The following is a 17137-nucleotide window of genomic DNA, read 5'->3' as shown; positions in this document are numbered from 1 at the left end:
ATGGATTTAAACACAATCCAGCACAATTTATACTGGATTCTTTCAGGGCACTTGAGCCAGTGAAGGTTACGAAGGTGTTCTGAAATGTGGGAATATTTTGAAACCCCGGTTATGAGCCGCACTGCTGCATTAAACACTGATCGAAGCTTGTCAATTTGATATTTTGGAAGGCTGGCATAAATGCTAGTTGTGTTTGGTGACCAGATCTGAACAGCCATTTACTACGCAACCTTCATTTTCCCCATTTTCTTCCCCTCCCCACTTTCTTCAGCCTCACAAAAATGGTATTGTCGTGGTTCCACTGACGGCAGTCAGGAGCAGTTGGGGCTCTTGTGCCGTACACTTTAAAAATATATATAATTGAATAAAAGAAATTGTAAGATTTTACATTATTTATTATCACAGTTTTCCACTTGGAAATAAAAGTTAGCAATAATAATTGAAATTCATGTACAGATTCAAAATTAGATTTTACAAATAAAGTCCATTGTCAATAATAATAGTACATCATGGATATTTTAACAAAAATCTAAAACAACTTTTTCTTAGGTCAAATCATTAAAAAAATAACAATCACAAAATGGGAAATGTAAAATAGAATTTATTTTAATAATTATTATATGACTAAAGGCCAGTTGTTGGCCAGTAAATTATTAACTATTAACTTTGAAATTTGATGAATTGTTCAAGTTCTGTTCAACTGGTTAAATACATCTATGTATTTGAATTTCACTTTTGTTTTCGGTAATGAATGAATGCAAATCTTGGAACCGGAAATTAACCCACTTTCCGATATCCGATCGAGCTGAAACTCAGCAGATAGACTCGTTGTCGGTGACAATGCATTCTATCAACTTTTGGTGGCAATCACTTACACACATGCGGAGATATATTCATTTCTCAGAAATCGGATGACATTACAGAAGTTAATGTACGCAATAAATGTCGGTTTTTCAAACTAAGGGGGTATTTCACTATGTCGGGCTAAATATCTGACTAGCTAGCCGTTGGCTGGCTTTAAAGATCAGAATAACTTCGTTATTCAGCGGCGACCGTTTCACCATTGTTGCCGAGCTTCCGGATAGATAACACTCGAAATAGTCTGGCAACATCGCAAAATGTTTGCAGTTACCCCATCTACTGCAACGGCTGTCATGTTTTGCCGCAATGTCTATGGAATGCTAGCATCAACGCCAATTGATCTGTGGTCAACGCCGTCATCCAGTTTCCCGCCACAGTCCACACACCGCAAAGTGTGCATTTTTTTGGTTATGTTATGTTGATTATCAGGTCATTTTAGATAGATTCGTGTCGAATTAATACATTGTTTCTTATTTTGAACACAATCAAATAATTCAGGATGGATCATACAAGCATTCAAATTCAGTCGAGCTCTTAAAACTCGCGGCCTTCGCATCGCCGCCCTTTCACCTGCTTCTGTAAATCAAAAACCTCGGTATCCATAATAATTCGCAACAAAATTCGACTCACTTCTCCGCTGTCAAACTCGGAATGTTTTGACGCCATCTTTGATTCGAGGAATAGCGCCTAACGTGAGGTTCGAGCACTGATTAGTCAAATCGAACTTTAACCTGAGCGTTGGCGTTATTCAGATATAGTGAAAACGAAAAAATGACTAATCCGCGGATTAGTGCTTAGTCAGAACATAATCAGAGTGAAATACCCCCTAAGTGTTAAAAGACATTTTAAAATGGATATTATAGTAAAAATACTTTGTTTTTTACAAGTTGATTTTTTGTTTTATTCATTTACCATATCCCCCCCCCCACCCCGCCCCACAGTTGATAAAATTTATGTTTTAAAAATATTGTTGTGGCAATAAGAATAAAATATTCTGTGTCAAATAAATAAGTTGTTGTGTAGGCAAAAAAATTCTTTTTAAAGTTAAAAATTTGTGACATTGTATTACAGTATTCACAAAGAAATATAATAAATTTTGTTTTAATTTGTCTTGACTAATTACAAAAACATCAAACTTATTTCTGAAACAATAGCATTATTTGGTATTTCAGTAGATAGTAATTAATGGTAAAAATTGATAAGATAACGTGGAATGGGACAAAGCAGTGGCGTGGGGTGACTTTTATAGATGACGTTGAATTGGACAAAGCAGTGGCTTAATAGGGTTAATTTTACTAATTCTGAGCAATACAAAATTTAGGCTAGCACTTTTATATCCAATCATATCTCTTATTCCAATTTTCTGTATATATGTATACTGAAAATTCTAAAATTAACCAGTGGACTGCCAATGGATATCCGGAGAACATGCGAGCATCTAATATTATCCTTGTTAGAATAATTTATATATAATAATAATATATATGAAAAACAAAATCAGCATCGTAATAATAATTAAGGTTCCACCTTTGGTTTTTACGAATGGCGCATCTCTGAACGCTGAAAAATATTAGTACACTATTCAAAATCAATTTGTTTAAAAAGATAACATAATTTCACAATAACGAAAATCAACCTAACTTATAATAAAACAAAACATATTTTATTCTTTGTTATGATTAACATTCAACATTCAAAGATTACACTTAGGACATGTTGTTTCGGAGAATTTGAACAATTCATCAAATTTCAACGTTAATTTTCAAGTTCTGTGAAAGATTTTTCAAGTTCTGTTTTAATTTTAGTTTAGTCAAGCAACTAGCCTATAATGATATAATAACAGAACTTGAATAGGACTTTCACAGAACCCGGAAATCAACGTTGAAATTTGATGAATTGTTCAAATTCTCCGAAACAACCCGTCCTAAGTCAATTGTGTGGATTTCAAACACTGGTGTTATTTCATTTGCCATACATACATTTAAAATCCTTGGCTTTTACAAATGCAATATGTACCAACCAAAGTACATGATTTTATTGTATGGTTTCTGATATGGACGCAAGTGACATTTTCCTAATGTAATTCCAATAATCCAACACTTCCGGTAATTGGACATCTAGGTGTTATTTATCGAGCTTGTATTGTACCTAAATAAAAATATATTTCAATTGTTAATTCTTTGCACATAATAGGATAAATTCACTAATGATGATTGTGATCACAAGACCAGCGATGTAGTTCTGTCAGACGACTTCCACGATGGTCTCTAGCGGAGGTCGGCTATGTCCCGGAAGTTCTGCATCGGCTGTGATGCTTGAGGAGTCTCCGCCTCGAGCTCTCCGACACCGCGGAAGGTTCAGTCTTGGATATCTCTTTCTCTTGGTAATGGCGGCATTCAGTTTATTTTGGTCAACCACTTTCCTGGAAACAAAGAAGTTAATTGAGTATTTAATTAAAGTGCTTATACCTTCATATTATACCTTCTATCGGCAGTTGGATTGACTCTCTCAGTGTTAGGGAATATATTATAATTTCCCCCGGGGCCTATTTGATCTTTCGTGTGGAGGGTCTTTCTAAATAAATAAAGGAGAGGAAGTTCAGGGATTACAAACGGTATGAGGGTTGATTGGGAATCGGAGGTGAGTATGTCCAGAAGTGGATGTATCAATCCATCCCTACCACAGTGAGAGAGGTGAAAGGGTCTACTTAACCGGCCTCTCCCGATTTAGCCCGCCACGCAACTAATGGTAGACACATGCGCCATCAACGCCTACACAAACCTCACCCTATGAACCCTGTGACTTGTGACGTATGGCAGAAGGGTTGATACTAGCCTACCAAATTGAATGTTTTGAGAAGAAAAGAAAGATTAGGAGAAACTTGGAATCAACAATCAGCTCAGTCAGTCAACATCTTCACTTCAATGCTATTCACACCAAGGCAACATTTTGTATTGATAAATGCATCTAAAATGTATATTCACTGCCGTCTGCTAAAGCATAGGCCTGGCATGTCAGCACCATTATAGCATATGTCTTCTACCTAGCGTTGACAGTTCTAGCGATCCTCATTTAGGCCTAGGAAACTGATAATTATGCAGGATGCTGCATAATCTGAATTTAATTGCCTCGGTCAGCAGTTGATTACAATCTCACTCCAGTCTCTCCACCAGTCAAAGTTTAATCCATAACATAATATTATGTCATAGCTTTGACATGCCACTTGTTACCATAGCGTGATAATACTATGTGAGAGAATTTAATATAAATTAAAAAAGTGATCTATCATTTATCTTAGATGCTAATGAGGTGATGCATCTTATGTTCCTATCACGCAGGTGAATTATCTTTAGTTGATTAAAATATTCAGAAATAGATGGTTTGTTATTTTCAATAATTTAATAATATTTGCAATACAATAATGTTTGCAAGTACATTCTTGGTTTACTTGCATAAAGAATAAGTTAGCCCGCCGTCCCACAGGTCGATATGCAATCGACGTAAACCAAATGCTATAAGACCCTGAGCAGAATATTTCTTCACCTAACTGCACTGCCGACCGTTACCTTATCAAAGCAAACTTAATTTTTTGCGCAGAGTCTCGCAGCATTCGGTTTATGTCGATTGCTTACCGATCCATGGGACGACAAGCTTAACACGTTGACTGCCAACTACAAGATAACTCGTAGATTGCATTCTTTGCTAGGACGCCGACTACGAGATAACTCGTAGTGTATTTACTTGCCATATTCGCTAAAATACGATAAAATTCGTAGTATATCAGTGCTAATATGGATAGATGGCTTCTGGGAAGATAACAAAAAATCAATGCTGGCTTACAGAACAGAAAATTAATGAATAAATTAACAGAAAATATAATTATAAAAAATTAGAGTTTTTGATAATATAATATGATTAAATGAAATTGGCTTTTTAGACCGGAATTCTGAAAATTGCCGTGGCAGTCAACGTGTTAACATGCTGTGTGAATGGTAAGTTAAATTATTATAATGTATTTATGTAACTTATAATTAGTTTTTTTATTTAAAATAAAATATTTTAATTAAAAACTGTTAATCGCTCTCAGAATTATAAAAACTTTTACCGATCGGGAGGGCAAGCCGAGAAAAAATTTATTTTTCTATTTCTTAGGGAGAAGATACGAATTTAATTCTTCGTCTTAGTTCGTCTTCTTCTCAGTGGTGGAGGTGGAAAATTACTAGAAATTGCTTGAAACCCTTTTTATTTCCCCCCTAATAATATGGTGTCCGGAAACTAGTGGCACAAGCGGGAAACTGGTGAATTTACTTCACGTTTTGAGTAGCGATGGTTCATGACTCATTTCATTAAGAATAAGAGCCACGATATCAGCTTGATATTTTCGTATGGCTCAGAGTCGACTCAATTGAATGAAGGCCCAATTGAACGAGAGCCGTGAGCTCAAAGCATATGAGCTATGCTATATACTGTGCTCCCCCGATATGGCTTCCAGCTCTCAGCATAAGCGTATGAATGATCATATAAATCTTGGTACAGGTCTGCGGCCTCGTGTACCATGAGAAAAATAAAATGCTAGTTAGTTAGTAGGTGTAGGTATATATCTCCAAGTCCAGTTAACAATTAATACTTGGATGTAATACTGATAAAAAGAGTAACCATTCAATTTAGTCGTGGTACGGTTTACCGGGAGTCATACGAATAAGCTCATCAAAAAGAGCTAGCTCAATTGTGCAGCTCATCATGACTAGTTTGAAGTCGATTTTGTGGGATAATTTTTTTTTATTTGAGCTTTCGTTTTCCAGTCAATCGAAATCGAAGTTTGAAATGTTCCGGACAAATTTTGAAAAAATCTGTAGCTACGGAGTTACTATCCGTAGATAAATTATGTCAATGTTACTATCAGCTCTTTTGTAGTAATTTAAAATGCGTCGAAATGTAGACCCGGCTCCAAAAGTAAATGAAAAACAATTATTTTTTTCCTTTTCAAAAAAAAAAAATTTACATACGAATATAAAATTTTATTTATTTGTAATAACTGAACATCATAAAATTTAACACTTTATTTATAAAATAATAATATGTGTTTTTTTTTACCACATTGAATCGACAGGCAAAGGTATTTTAGTCCAGTCAGTGGGGAGTTTTACCTTGCAAAAGGTTAGGTAGTAGCGATTTTGATATATGTTGTTAAGATTGGGACTCTAAGGAAAAAAAAAAGTTTTCGACCTTGGGAGGGTCGAGCTCGACCCGCCATCTTTGATTGAAGGTGCCAAAATTTGTTTTTTTTCAAAATAATTGTGAAGTGGTCGTTTTTACAACCAAATTGCCGAAGGCAAACTTAAAGACAACTAAATTACTTACATTTTTTGTTGAAAGTTTTTTTTTGTAAGTCTAATAGGTAACGAGTTACAGTGGCGGAAATGTGAATATTTTTCTGAAAAATGATGAAATTCTTAACTTTGTAATTTTTTCGGGTTATTCATTACATAATTATAATAATTTTGTTAATTCATTTCCACACCACCATGAGGTGGGGAACATGGTGCATTTTTTTATTGTGGTATCCCCAGTAGTTCTACTCCACAGATATACCAGCGATGGTAGATCATTATTAAATTACATATACAAATTATATTACATTACTATGAATTATGTTACTATAAATTATGTTACTTAATAACAGTCTTCGTCATCAATGTCATCATCTAACTCATTGCCTGTGATACTGAGATTCTGGGCTTCAATTGACAAAATCTCTTCTTCTTCGTCCTCGACATCGATGTGAACCTCTGGCGAATTTCGGCATGTTTGACCATTACAGCACCCACATACAATAGAACACTTCAATCCAGCTTTCATGTAGCTACATGCAACGCCGCATCCTTTTTTACAATAATTGCATGAAATAAATTTTAATAAAGTCTCGGGTGCTGGTTTCTTTGTCATTCGTACTGGAACAAGCCCGTTGGTGTCACGTTTCCAGCCCCAGTTTCTGGATTTTTTTGGATTCCATACCATTTTTGGACTTGATGGTACGTTCTAAATGCATGGTACCGTGCAGCGTCGTTCGTTGGTGGCAAAGAGGCAAGATTGAATTTGCTTTTTGCTGTCGACTTTGCGAAACGTTTGTAGCGGACTTCTTCCAAGGTTTCCTTATCCATGTCACCCCCGTACAAGCAACAAGAAAGCGTGTTCCTGCAACTGCTATGTCTTCTGGTGTTGCATCATGTTGTTTGAAGATTCCTATCATGGCATTGAGTCTTGTGTCGTTTTGCACAAGCGAACAAAATTTTGTTTTTCCTTGGTTGAAGAAGGACGATGTTGTATCGCAGCCGCTAAAGGCATGAAGAAACAGAATATTCTCAGCCGCCTCTTTGTATTTCACACTATTCGCGGAATACAGTCTTTCAAAAGTTTTGCCTCTCCCGGGTTTGCGAAGATATATACTACTTTTGGGTGGTGCTAATGCTGTCAGCAGAACTAGGAGATCAACGTCTTCGCCAATAATGAAAACAGCGTCATATGATGAACACAAGGAAATCGCAGTATTGACAATCAACTCATCAGCATCTTCTTCAGCCTGCTTAACTGTAAAATCATCCTGTATAAATTGCTTTGTAAGCATCGAAATCAGACGGACTTTGTTATTTTCATTGGCTAAAAATCGTTCTTGTGAAACTTGAACTGGCATTGTTTCATCGAAAAGAACATCTGCAGACATGAGCATCTAGGCAACGTCCTGTAACCAGGACTCAATCAGTGTTGCCAAGTCAGCTGTAGACTAGGATCCCACTATAACAAATCAACGTCATCGAGTACACGGATGATGCTATATAAGTATATTGTAACGTAGAAATACGTTAAAATGATATTGTGTAATATGTTCGTACAAAATTTATCAAGAAAACTGGAGTTTTACAATTTTTTGTCAAAATTTTCTTCTTTCAACCGCTGTAACTCGTTACCTATTAGACTTACAAAAAAAAACTTTATGCAAAAAATGTAGGTAGTTTAGTTGTCTTTAAGTTTGCTCTCAACAATTTGGTTGTAAAATCAACCACTTCATAATTATTTTGAAAAAACCAAATTTTGGCACCTTCAATCCAAGATGGCGGATCGAGCTCGACCCCCCCAAGGTCGAAAACTTTTTTTTTTCTTTAGAGTCCCAATCTTAACAACATATGTGAAAATCGCTACTACCTAACCTTTTGCAAGGTGGAGCCCTTTTTTATCCCCCACTGACTGGACTATTTGTGTTTGTGTTGAACATTACTCACACACTGATTATCCTCCCGTATGGTCTAGTGGCTAGGATAGCTGGCTTTCACCCAGCAGGCTCGGGTTCGATTCCCGGTACGGGAAATACTGAAAGGTGTTTTTTTAGTTTTTTTTATACCATGAACATCAAACAATGCAGAATTAAAAAAAAAATTATATTATATAATTAATGCAACGAAAGTACCTACCAAGTAATCAATGAGATAAGTAAGTGTGTATGTACCTACAAGCAGAAAAGTTCAAGGGAACAAGGTGAAGAGTTATTTAGTCAGCATTTGAAAATAGATGGATTTTGAGTGATATTATTATATCGAATATATACAGGGTGTCCGGGGTAACGTGTAAGTAAAAAAGAAAAATGACTTTTTCGAATTTTTTACGTTTTAAGATAGTTTTCAGGTACAAAAGTTGAATTTTTTGTATGGAAAATAATAATATTTTTATATGGGAAAAAATAAACAACGGAATTTCGAAAAAAGTTGTTTGCCTTTTTTTACTTCTACCATCATGCAGAATTACCTCCCGAAATTTGTGCACTTTACCCTGGACACCCTGTATAGGTCTTGAAGGTACCGTATAGCAGGAGAAAGAAAACGCCAGAAAGTTAACTGCGTATGAATGCTTGGTCGCGCGTTTGACAAGTCTCTGGACTGTGCACTGGTGCCGAGGGGATCAATGAGCACCTTCCATTGAAATACTAGTAGAAAAATAACAGCAAACCCAATTTCATCCATGTCAAGGGTAGGATAGATCTGGGACGGTCATAACTACGTAGCCTATTTAATAATTGATTTATATTGTTCCATCATTTTGATGTACCTAACTCGTAATCTTTTTTAATTTATTTTTTTGACCTATTTACCCAAGAATTAAAAAAAAATACGTCGAAAATTCCGTAAATAATGTTGGTATTATATATGTGTATTTTTTTCAGGAATAACACTTTTCGAATATAGCCAAAACTCATGTTGATAAGTGGGCGTTAATGAGACAACAACTTTACCCCACCTTGTTCGCAATGCATTCAGAACCACTTAGAAGTGTCGGTTTTCTCCAAAGAATAGTTGTGCAGTGAAATCCCGAAGAAAAACTACAAAAGACTCACTTAGATTATAATAGTACTCAGAGGCGGATTTGCCCTTAGGCCTATGTAGGCCCGGGCCTAGGGCGGCCAGATATTAGGGGCGGCCAATCGTGACAAAAAAGTCACAGATGATAACAAGAAATTACTTCCTAAGTACCTAAATATTCTACGTACGAAATAGCGATATGCAAGAGCGTGTTCACACACAACACACAGCGCACGACAATCGACAATTATACAGTAATTGAACTAGCGAATTTAGCAAGCGTATTTTTTATATTAATTCCACACAGGAGGCTTTGAGGAAAATATTTTCCCTCACGACCTATGTCATCTTAGGTGATGCTGTGTGGAGGGTCTTTTTAAGGAAGGGAAGGATAGGAAGTTCTAAAAAGGAAAATGTATGAGGAGTGGGTAGGAATCTGGGGATTAGTGTGTCCAAGAGTGACATACGTATGAATACATCCCTCCAACTACGGTGCAAGGCGATGGGTCAAGATAGTCCGGCTGGAAAGGTCAAAAGGCCTCCCTCACCCAGTCTCTCTCGATCCAGCCCGCCACGCAGCAGGTGGGCAGACGTATCCGCCGCCAAGACCTGGACAAATCTCACCCCATGAACCATGAATGATAATGGCAGGAAAATTAAAACGGTTTTGACCATAGGAACTTACTGAAAAGTTTGGATACTCCTGGTCAATATGATGGGTACTGAGAAAGGGGCGGCTACATGGTCTGGGGCCTTAGGGCCTAGGGCGGCCAAGACTGCAAATCCGCCTCTGACAACAATCCATACATATTCTATGAAAATAGATGCTTCAGAATCGCACATGTCACACGGAACGCAATCCCATGCTTCCCGCCCATAAATAAACCAATCACGCCAGTTCCCGCCCAACGCCGATGTGCGCTGTCCAGATCGCCGTGGGACGCGTTAAAGAAATACGGCGTTGGTGGAAGGCGTTCCTACGAATTGTTTTGACCTTTAAGGTTATGTTTGTTTTGGTGTTTACTGACCATTGTTGCTCGTTTCGTTGTTAAAATGGAAGATAAATAAATAATAAAATTAGTACGATGTTACGAAGTCATTTATAACGTTAAATAAATTGAATATCGCGATACTACGATTTAAATTTTCGTTGCGTACGTTGGCCTTGGAAAGTAGTAATGCATACGTTGCGTACGTGGGCCCAGTGTGTCTGAATCCATAGTTTAAAAATCTATAAATTGGAACACAGCGCGGCGATCCTTATGTGCGATTCTCGGAAAGCACACAATATAATGAAGTTAAAACCTATGGAATATTATAGAGAGAAATACAAATTAATATTGAAACAGCTCGGCAAGGGACTGATTAAATAGTAAATATGTGATCAGCAACTGTTCAAGCAATATAAATGTTTTTAAAAGATATATAACAAAGACTGATCAGTCTTTATTTGAACAGTTCTAATAATTATTTTTATTAAATGTACTTTTACTTAAATATTGATAGTCTAACAAAAGAAAAGAGTTTTGCAGCCAACTGACAATTTAAATAAATAATATTTATAGTTCTGTTTTTGTAACAAAATAACCTAAAAGGCGTTTTACAACTTAATTTATTTAACCTATAACTTCTCACTATAACTAATAACTTGCAGTTAAGATTTACAAGCGACTTACAACTAAGATTTATAACAACTATTGACTTACAATGGAGGGGACCCACATGACATTATCTGATTATTTTTTATTTGGTTCAAAATTGAAATATGTGAGGTTAGGTTTAAAAAACTTACATGTGAGGTTAGGTTTATTTATTTTTTTTTTTTTTTTTACCTCGAATCCAAAGTCAAAATGCCAAATTTTCGGCGGCCATCTTGAAGTTCTAGAGTTCTCAACCGATTTGGTTCAAAATTGGTATAAATAGTACATAATATGTGCTTAGGAAGGAGATGTACTCGAAACTAAAGCAAAAAAATAAAATTTCAGCAGGCCATCTTTAAATTCCATCAGATGTGGTTAGGTTGGATCGGATCGAATCCAAATCGAATATAAAGTGAAAATTTAAAATTTCGGCGGCCATTTTGAAGTTCTAGAGTTCTTAACCAATTTGGTTCAAAATTGGTGTAGGGAAGGTAAGGTGGGAGATGATCTCTAATCTAATGTAAAACGTTGAGTCTCCTGTAAAATTGTGGTTTTGTAGATATTTGACCATATTATAATGTAAGGCTTACTGCTGTCTGTAGTCAATGAAGATGGCCAGCGCGAAGAGGCCAACGATGGCGATGACGACGGCGAGGGTTACCACGGCGATGGTGATGATAGTGCCCGAGCCCGCCCCCGCTGCGCTCCCCGTGCCCAGCCCTAGGCCCGCCACGGCCCCCGCAAGGGGGGTCACCGCCTCGGCTAGGGAGTCGTCGCTCAGGAACTCTGCAATAACAAAATATCACATTATACAGACGAGATTTAGACAGACCTGGTGAATATTATTCATTAGTAAGAACCCAATAAATACAACACGAGACTCCGTGCTCCATTTTATGCAGTTGCTTCTCGCACTAATGTAATGTGGATAAAATTATTTTTCACAGAGACTGAGACAGAGCATCGCGTGGGGAATGAAACTTGCTCTGTCGATATATATAATTTTAATAACACTGCTTCCTTTTAAAGGGAAGTTTTTTTTCAATGCTTCCTTGTTTTTCACGTATTCCTTACGGAGATTCAATAATATTGAAATCCGCTTGTTTTGATTTAAGCAAAAAAAAATATCACCAAAATGCATTTTTTTTCGATTTTGTGAAATTCAGGTTCAAATATTTTCCGATCATAATCTAAAGAACTTAATTAGCCACATTATACAATAATACTGTATCGGGATCGTATAAGTAGCAGATTTTGCTATTCAAAGCATTGTTTATAGGTCTGATACTTTTTTTTCCATCCCTATAGCAAAATTGGTTTATTTTAACTACCATTGTATATTATTGATTACCTACTAACCCTTGTGTAAAAACTTGTAACCATTTCATGCATCTAATTTAAAATCCCCAAAAGAGTAAAACGCCTTCTACACCTCCCTGTTATCGGAGGCAATAACAGGGCAGTGGTGGGAAGCATCCTAGATCGCTTCCACACCTCCCTGTTATCGGAGGCAATATCAGGGCAGTGGTGGAAAGGACTCTAGATCACTTCCACAGCTTCCTGCTATCGAAGGCAATATCAGGACAGTAGTGGGAAGTACTCTAGATCGCTTCCACACATGCCTTCTATCGGAGGCAATATCAGGGCAGTGGTGGGAAGCACCCTAGATCGCTTCCACACCTCCCTGTTATCGGAGGCAATATCAGGGCAGTGGTGGAAAGCACTCTAGATCGCTTCCACAGCTTCCTGCTATCGAAGGCAATATCAGGACAGTAGTGGGAAGCACCCTAGATCGCTTCCACACCTCCCTGTTATCGGAGGCAATATCAGGGCAGTGGTGGAAAGGACTCTAGATCACTTCCACAGCTTCCTGCTATCGAAGGCAATATCAGGACAGTAGTGGGAAGTACTCTAGATCGCTTCCACACATGCCTTCTATCGGAGGCAATATCAGGGCAGTGGTGGGAAGCACCCTAGATCGCTTCCACACCTCCCTGTTATCGGAGGCAATATCAGGGCAGTGGTGGAAAGCACTCTAGATCGCTTCCACAGCTTCCTGCTATCGAAGGCAATATCAGGACAGTAGTGGGAAGCACCCTAGATCGCTTCCACACCTCCCTGTTATCGGAGGCAATATCAGGGCAGTGGTGGGAAGCACTCTAGATCGCTTCCACAGCTTCCTGCTATCGAAGGCAATATCAGGACAGTAGTGGGAAGCACTCTAGATCGCTTCCACACATGCCTTCTATCGGAGGCAATAACAGGGCAGTGGTGGGAAGCATCCGAGATCGCTTCCCCACCTCCCTGTTATCGGAGGCAATATCAGGGCAGTGGTGGGAAGCACCCCTAGATCGCTTCCTTAGCCACCGCGTGAGGGACAAATCGGCCTAACTTCAGTGACACTTCATGTCCATTCATAAAAAGTTCTCCAGGTCTGCTGGTTCCAGTGCTCTCTTTACATTCACGTGGCTAAAATTACAGCGATTAACCAATCAGTCTATCACTCAAATTTTTCTTTTCCTTTTATTACATGCAAGAAAGCGGCTGATTCATTGCTGTTTTCCGATTTTTGGAAAGCGTTCTCGCCATCTTGATCACGACCAGTTTCACACTGTGGCAGGGGTGAGTTTGTAGAGAAGACGCCAATTTTACCGCCATCACCACTCTCCCTAAATCGCCTCCGATTTCAGGGAGGTGTGTAAGGCCTTTAAATAAATAAATAAACAAGGTGTATTGGAGAAAATCGCAATGAAAATCTTGGATTTTCAGTAAAATTTGGTCTACTCAGCAAGCTTATCGAAGTTCTATTTTTAAATAAAGGTGTTGCTAAGTTGGACATATAATACCACCTTTGAGAAATTGCAGATCAAATATTTACTTGCAGTAGTCCGTTGGATTTTAGTGCAGCACTGCACGAAATAAAATGCGTATTACTAGTACCTACTTATTGTTATCTAGGTGCAAAAGTCACTTACTTTGTTGGAAATGAAAGTGGATAGGTATCTAGTACTTACTGACTGACTTTTCATGAATCATTTTGTTTACGTTTAGTCAGGGCCGGCCCTATGCGGGCGCAACTGGAGCAGTCCGCTCCGGTCGCCGATTTTCCAAGGCGCCAAAGCGCTGATAATGTCTAACTCGTAACAGTCCTAACACATCGCCCTCGAGATTATTTTTCATTTCAGCGAATATTATTGATTACAGTGATCACATACCTACGGGGTCTACTGGTTTTGACAAGGGGCGCAAACGTGTTACTCGCGCCAGGCGCCGTTCGATAAAGGCCGGCCCTGTGTTTAATCGTGATTCATGAAATGAGGATTAATGAGATAAGTCGAAAATAATTCTGTGATAATGTACTCATATATGTTTTTGACACACATTATTATTATACTTACGTCGTAAATCATTAATTCGGCCCTCATTAGAGCTGGATAATGGTCTACATTACTCAATGCCATAATCCTTATTTTTTATTTGTTTTTTTTTGGCTTCCATGGATAACGATAATATATAGAATAATACAGAACGTATTTTGAGTTTCTCTCATCCTTTCGTGAATATTAGGAACTGATTTTATAACGTTGAATACCTGTTTTCAAATAATAGTAGTTTCTTTGAATTTCCCAACGCAAGCCCACGACTTCAGTTTCGACTAGCTCAAAATCAAAAGATTCAATCACACGAAGAAACAGGCAGGCTTTTTTTGAATTTGTGTGAATTTCTAAATAGTTTCCAAGTAAAGTTGCTCGTGTGCATGGGCCCTGTTGGTTTTATTTCTGTAGCCATAGTGATACGGTGAACAATTAATAATTTTCGCTGTCAGATTGTCAAAATTATTGCTTCCCAAAGGAGAAAAATGGATGTGGACAAACTATTCGAATACTTCGGATTATTCAATTCATCGGGTTTTACGTTCAACATCGAGCAACTATCTCTTCTGCACAACTCTTTGTGCCTGCTTCAAAACGAAAATCACTTCGAGAAGATCTACTTTTGGGGAAAGATATTTGGCACAGAAGGAGATTACTACATAGCCTATGGATTCAAAGAAGACGTCATAAGAGACAAGAAGTACTTCTACAGCATTAACCTTTTCCAATGGGTCATGCTGCCAAGAGCTAGGAAGGAGTTATTTGGGATGGAACAGATATCATACTACTTTAAATGCGATCCTACTTCTAAAATCTCAATAACCAATAAATTAACTGACGAAAATTATGAAAAATTAGCAGGTTTGACCGAGGAAAAGTATTTAGCCTATGTCCTGTCGACAATCAAACAAGAAGCAGAAATTGTACCTCGAGGATTCCTTCTAAAAAGTCCGAATTGTGGTATAATCCAAAATAAATATTATAAGGGTCTTAACTTTCACGACTCTCAAAATCTTGCGTCTTATGTGCACTATAGGAGGCCCAAGAGCAAGTGGAATACCAACCTGTTGACGAGGGACGATTTCAATTACGCCGTGGATTTCCTGGACACCATTGACAGAGACATTCCCAAAGGCCACTGGGCGCTGCATACGGACAACGACAAGAAGACCGTTTGCCTGCAGAGTTTGCTGTGGCCAGGAATGTTCTTCTACGCCAAGATAAATAGTGATGACTTTTGCTGGTTTTACATCGGAGACGGGATTAGAAACATTGATTTACCATTTTACTTTTAATTTTATTGTGCATCTAATCCGATACCATTGTATTTTTGTTGAATTTAAATATTATTTGCGTATTAAACATTTTTAGATCCATGAATATTATTTTATTTTATACTAGCCCTGGTTATAAGTCTTTGGCCCTGCCCGGGCTTTAAGCAAAGTTCTTCGAAATCGGATTAAGACAGTAATTTTCCTCTTATTTTGGAACGTCAAGTGTATAAATTTTCATCAAGAAGTATCAAAATTCTGCTGTAAGGGGCAAGAGAACGGAATGGGAGAGGTTTTTCGAAATATCACTTAAACAGTGACCATCCTCTCCTGTTTTGTAGGTCAACTGTGCTAAATTTCATCAAAATCGAAATAAAACTGTAGATTTGTACAAAAACAAAAGCACACCTCCCGGTACACTCTTCTTTTTACACATATAACATATAGACACATGTATATGGAATATACACGTATAATCACCAAAACGAATAGATACGTAGAAGAATATATATAATTATTAATATATATACAGAACGACCTACGTTGCAGAGCAATTCTATTGTAAATCCCTCATGGGCATATGGGTTTCACTTTCAACAAGTGGAAAACAAAAAGTTTTTACCTCAAATTGTAATATTTAATTATTGAAGATAATATTACCGCTCTACATACAGATAGTTGCCAATAAAAATGTGCGGTGAGAAAAATTAAGACAATCTTGGTAGTTCTTATTCGTAGTATGATATAGTTAAATATGACCGAAGGAAATAGGGTCCCATTAGCTCAGTTGGTAAAGCAGCGCCTCGGCAAGGCAAGGGTCCAGGGTTTGCTTCCTAGATGTGACCGTATCTTTTCTGAAAATATGATTTAAGATTTTCCCGGCCAAAAGTATTTTTGTTAATTGTTTTTGGGGTATTATGCCGTGTTGCGCTAACTCCTTCTTTAGCCAACGTTTCGGACAGCATTGCAGTGTCCATCATCAGGGCAGATGTGTTATTTGTTATTTTGTCAAAAATAACACATCTGCCCTGATGATGGACACTGCAATGCTGTCCGAAACGTTGGCTAAAGAAGGAGTTAGCGCAACACGGCATAATACCCCAAAAACAAAAAAAGTATCTTTTTCTGTTTCAGATTTTCGTTTAGGAATCGCTAATATTGTCTTCAATAATTAAAAAGTTATTATAGGTTTTTACTAGAATTTAAATATTTTAAAATACATTCATATTAATATACATTTTTGGTATCTCCTTTCGGAGGAAAATGGATTTGGTATTTTAGGACAAAGTATTTTTCAATCTACCTCATCTGACACCCGATAACAAAATTATACGAAAGGCAGTAAACATTGCAAAACATTAATATTTTTTTAAATAATCACATTTTTATGATTGCTATTTTTAATTTGTTGATTTGCCTCGGAATCGAATTGTTTATTATGATAAAAGTACAGTATAATAAATATACGTATAATTTTTATATTACTAATAAATTCGTCGAATTTATTTGCAAACAATTTCGTAAAACAGTGCATCGTCACAATAGGTAATCGATATGATAATACGTCCACAACATTCCGGAAATTATATTTGTACTGATAAAAATTATTATCTATTATTAATTATTATCCAATCTCGTAACAG

The 17137-nt window shown here is 37.3% G+C and overlaps 2 protein-coding genes and 1 non-coding gene across 3 annotated transcripts in view; 2 read left to right on the top strand and 1 right to left on the bottom strand.

Moving 5' to 3' along the window:
• Window positions 1-408: 408 nt before the first annotated feature.
• The window catches only part of LOC149421381 (uncharacterized), a 69947-nt gene continuing 53218 nt past the window's right edge, over window positions 409-17137 (bottom strand). The window contains exons 2-3 of the mRNA XM_089634369.1: window positions 11440-11635; window positions 409-3283 (exon numbers count right to left, since the gene is read on the bottom strand). Of these exons, the coding sequence (XP_089490495.1) occupies window positions 3106-3283; window positions 11440-11635 (374 nt within the window). The 3' untranslated portion in view covers window positions 409-3105. The remainder of the gene's footprint in view (window positions 3284-11439; window positions 11636-17137) is intronic.
• On the top strand, window positions 8152-8223 carry TRNAE-UUC (transfer RNA glutamic acid (anticodon UUC)). Its single transcript has one exon. It is a non-coding gene; the product is annotated as a tRNA-Glu (tRNA).
• Window positions 14709-15518, top strand: Rsph9 (Radial spoke head protein 9). Its single transcript, XM_089634674.1, has one exon. The coding sequence runs from the start codon at window positions 14709-14711 to the stop codon at window positions 15516-15518; it is 810 nt and encodes a 269-aa protein (XP_089490800.1).

This window comes from Hesperophylax consimilis, chromosome 8 (assembly GCF_061612785.1).
Source record: "Hesperophylax consimilis isolate HC1 chromosome 8, BYU_Hcon_1.0, whole genome shotgun sequence".
Classification (NCBI taxonomy): domain Eukaryota; kingdom Metazoa; phylum Arthropoda; class Insecta; order Trichoptera; family Limnephilidae; genus Hesperophylax; species Hesperophylax consimilis.
This window is presented reverse-complemented; position numbering and strand designations above follow the sequence as displayed.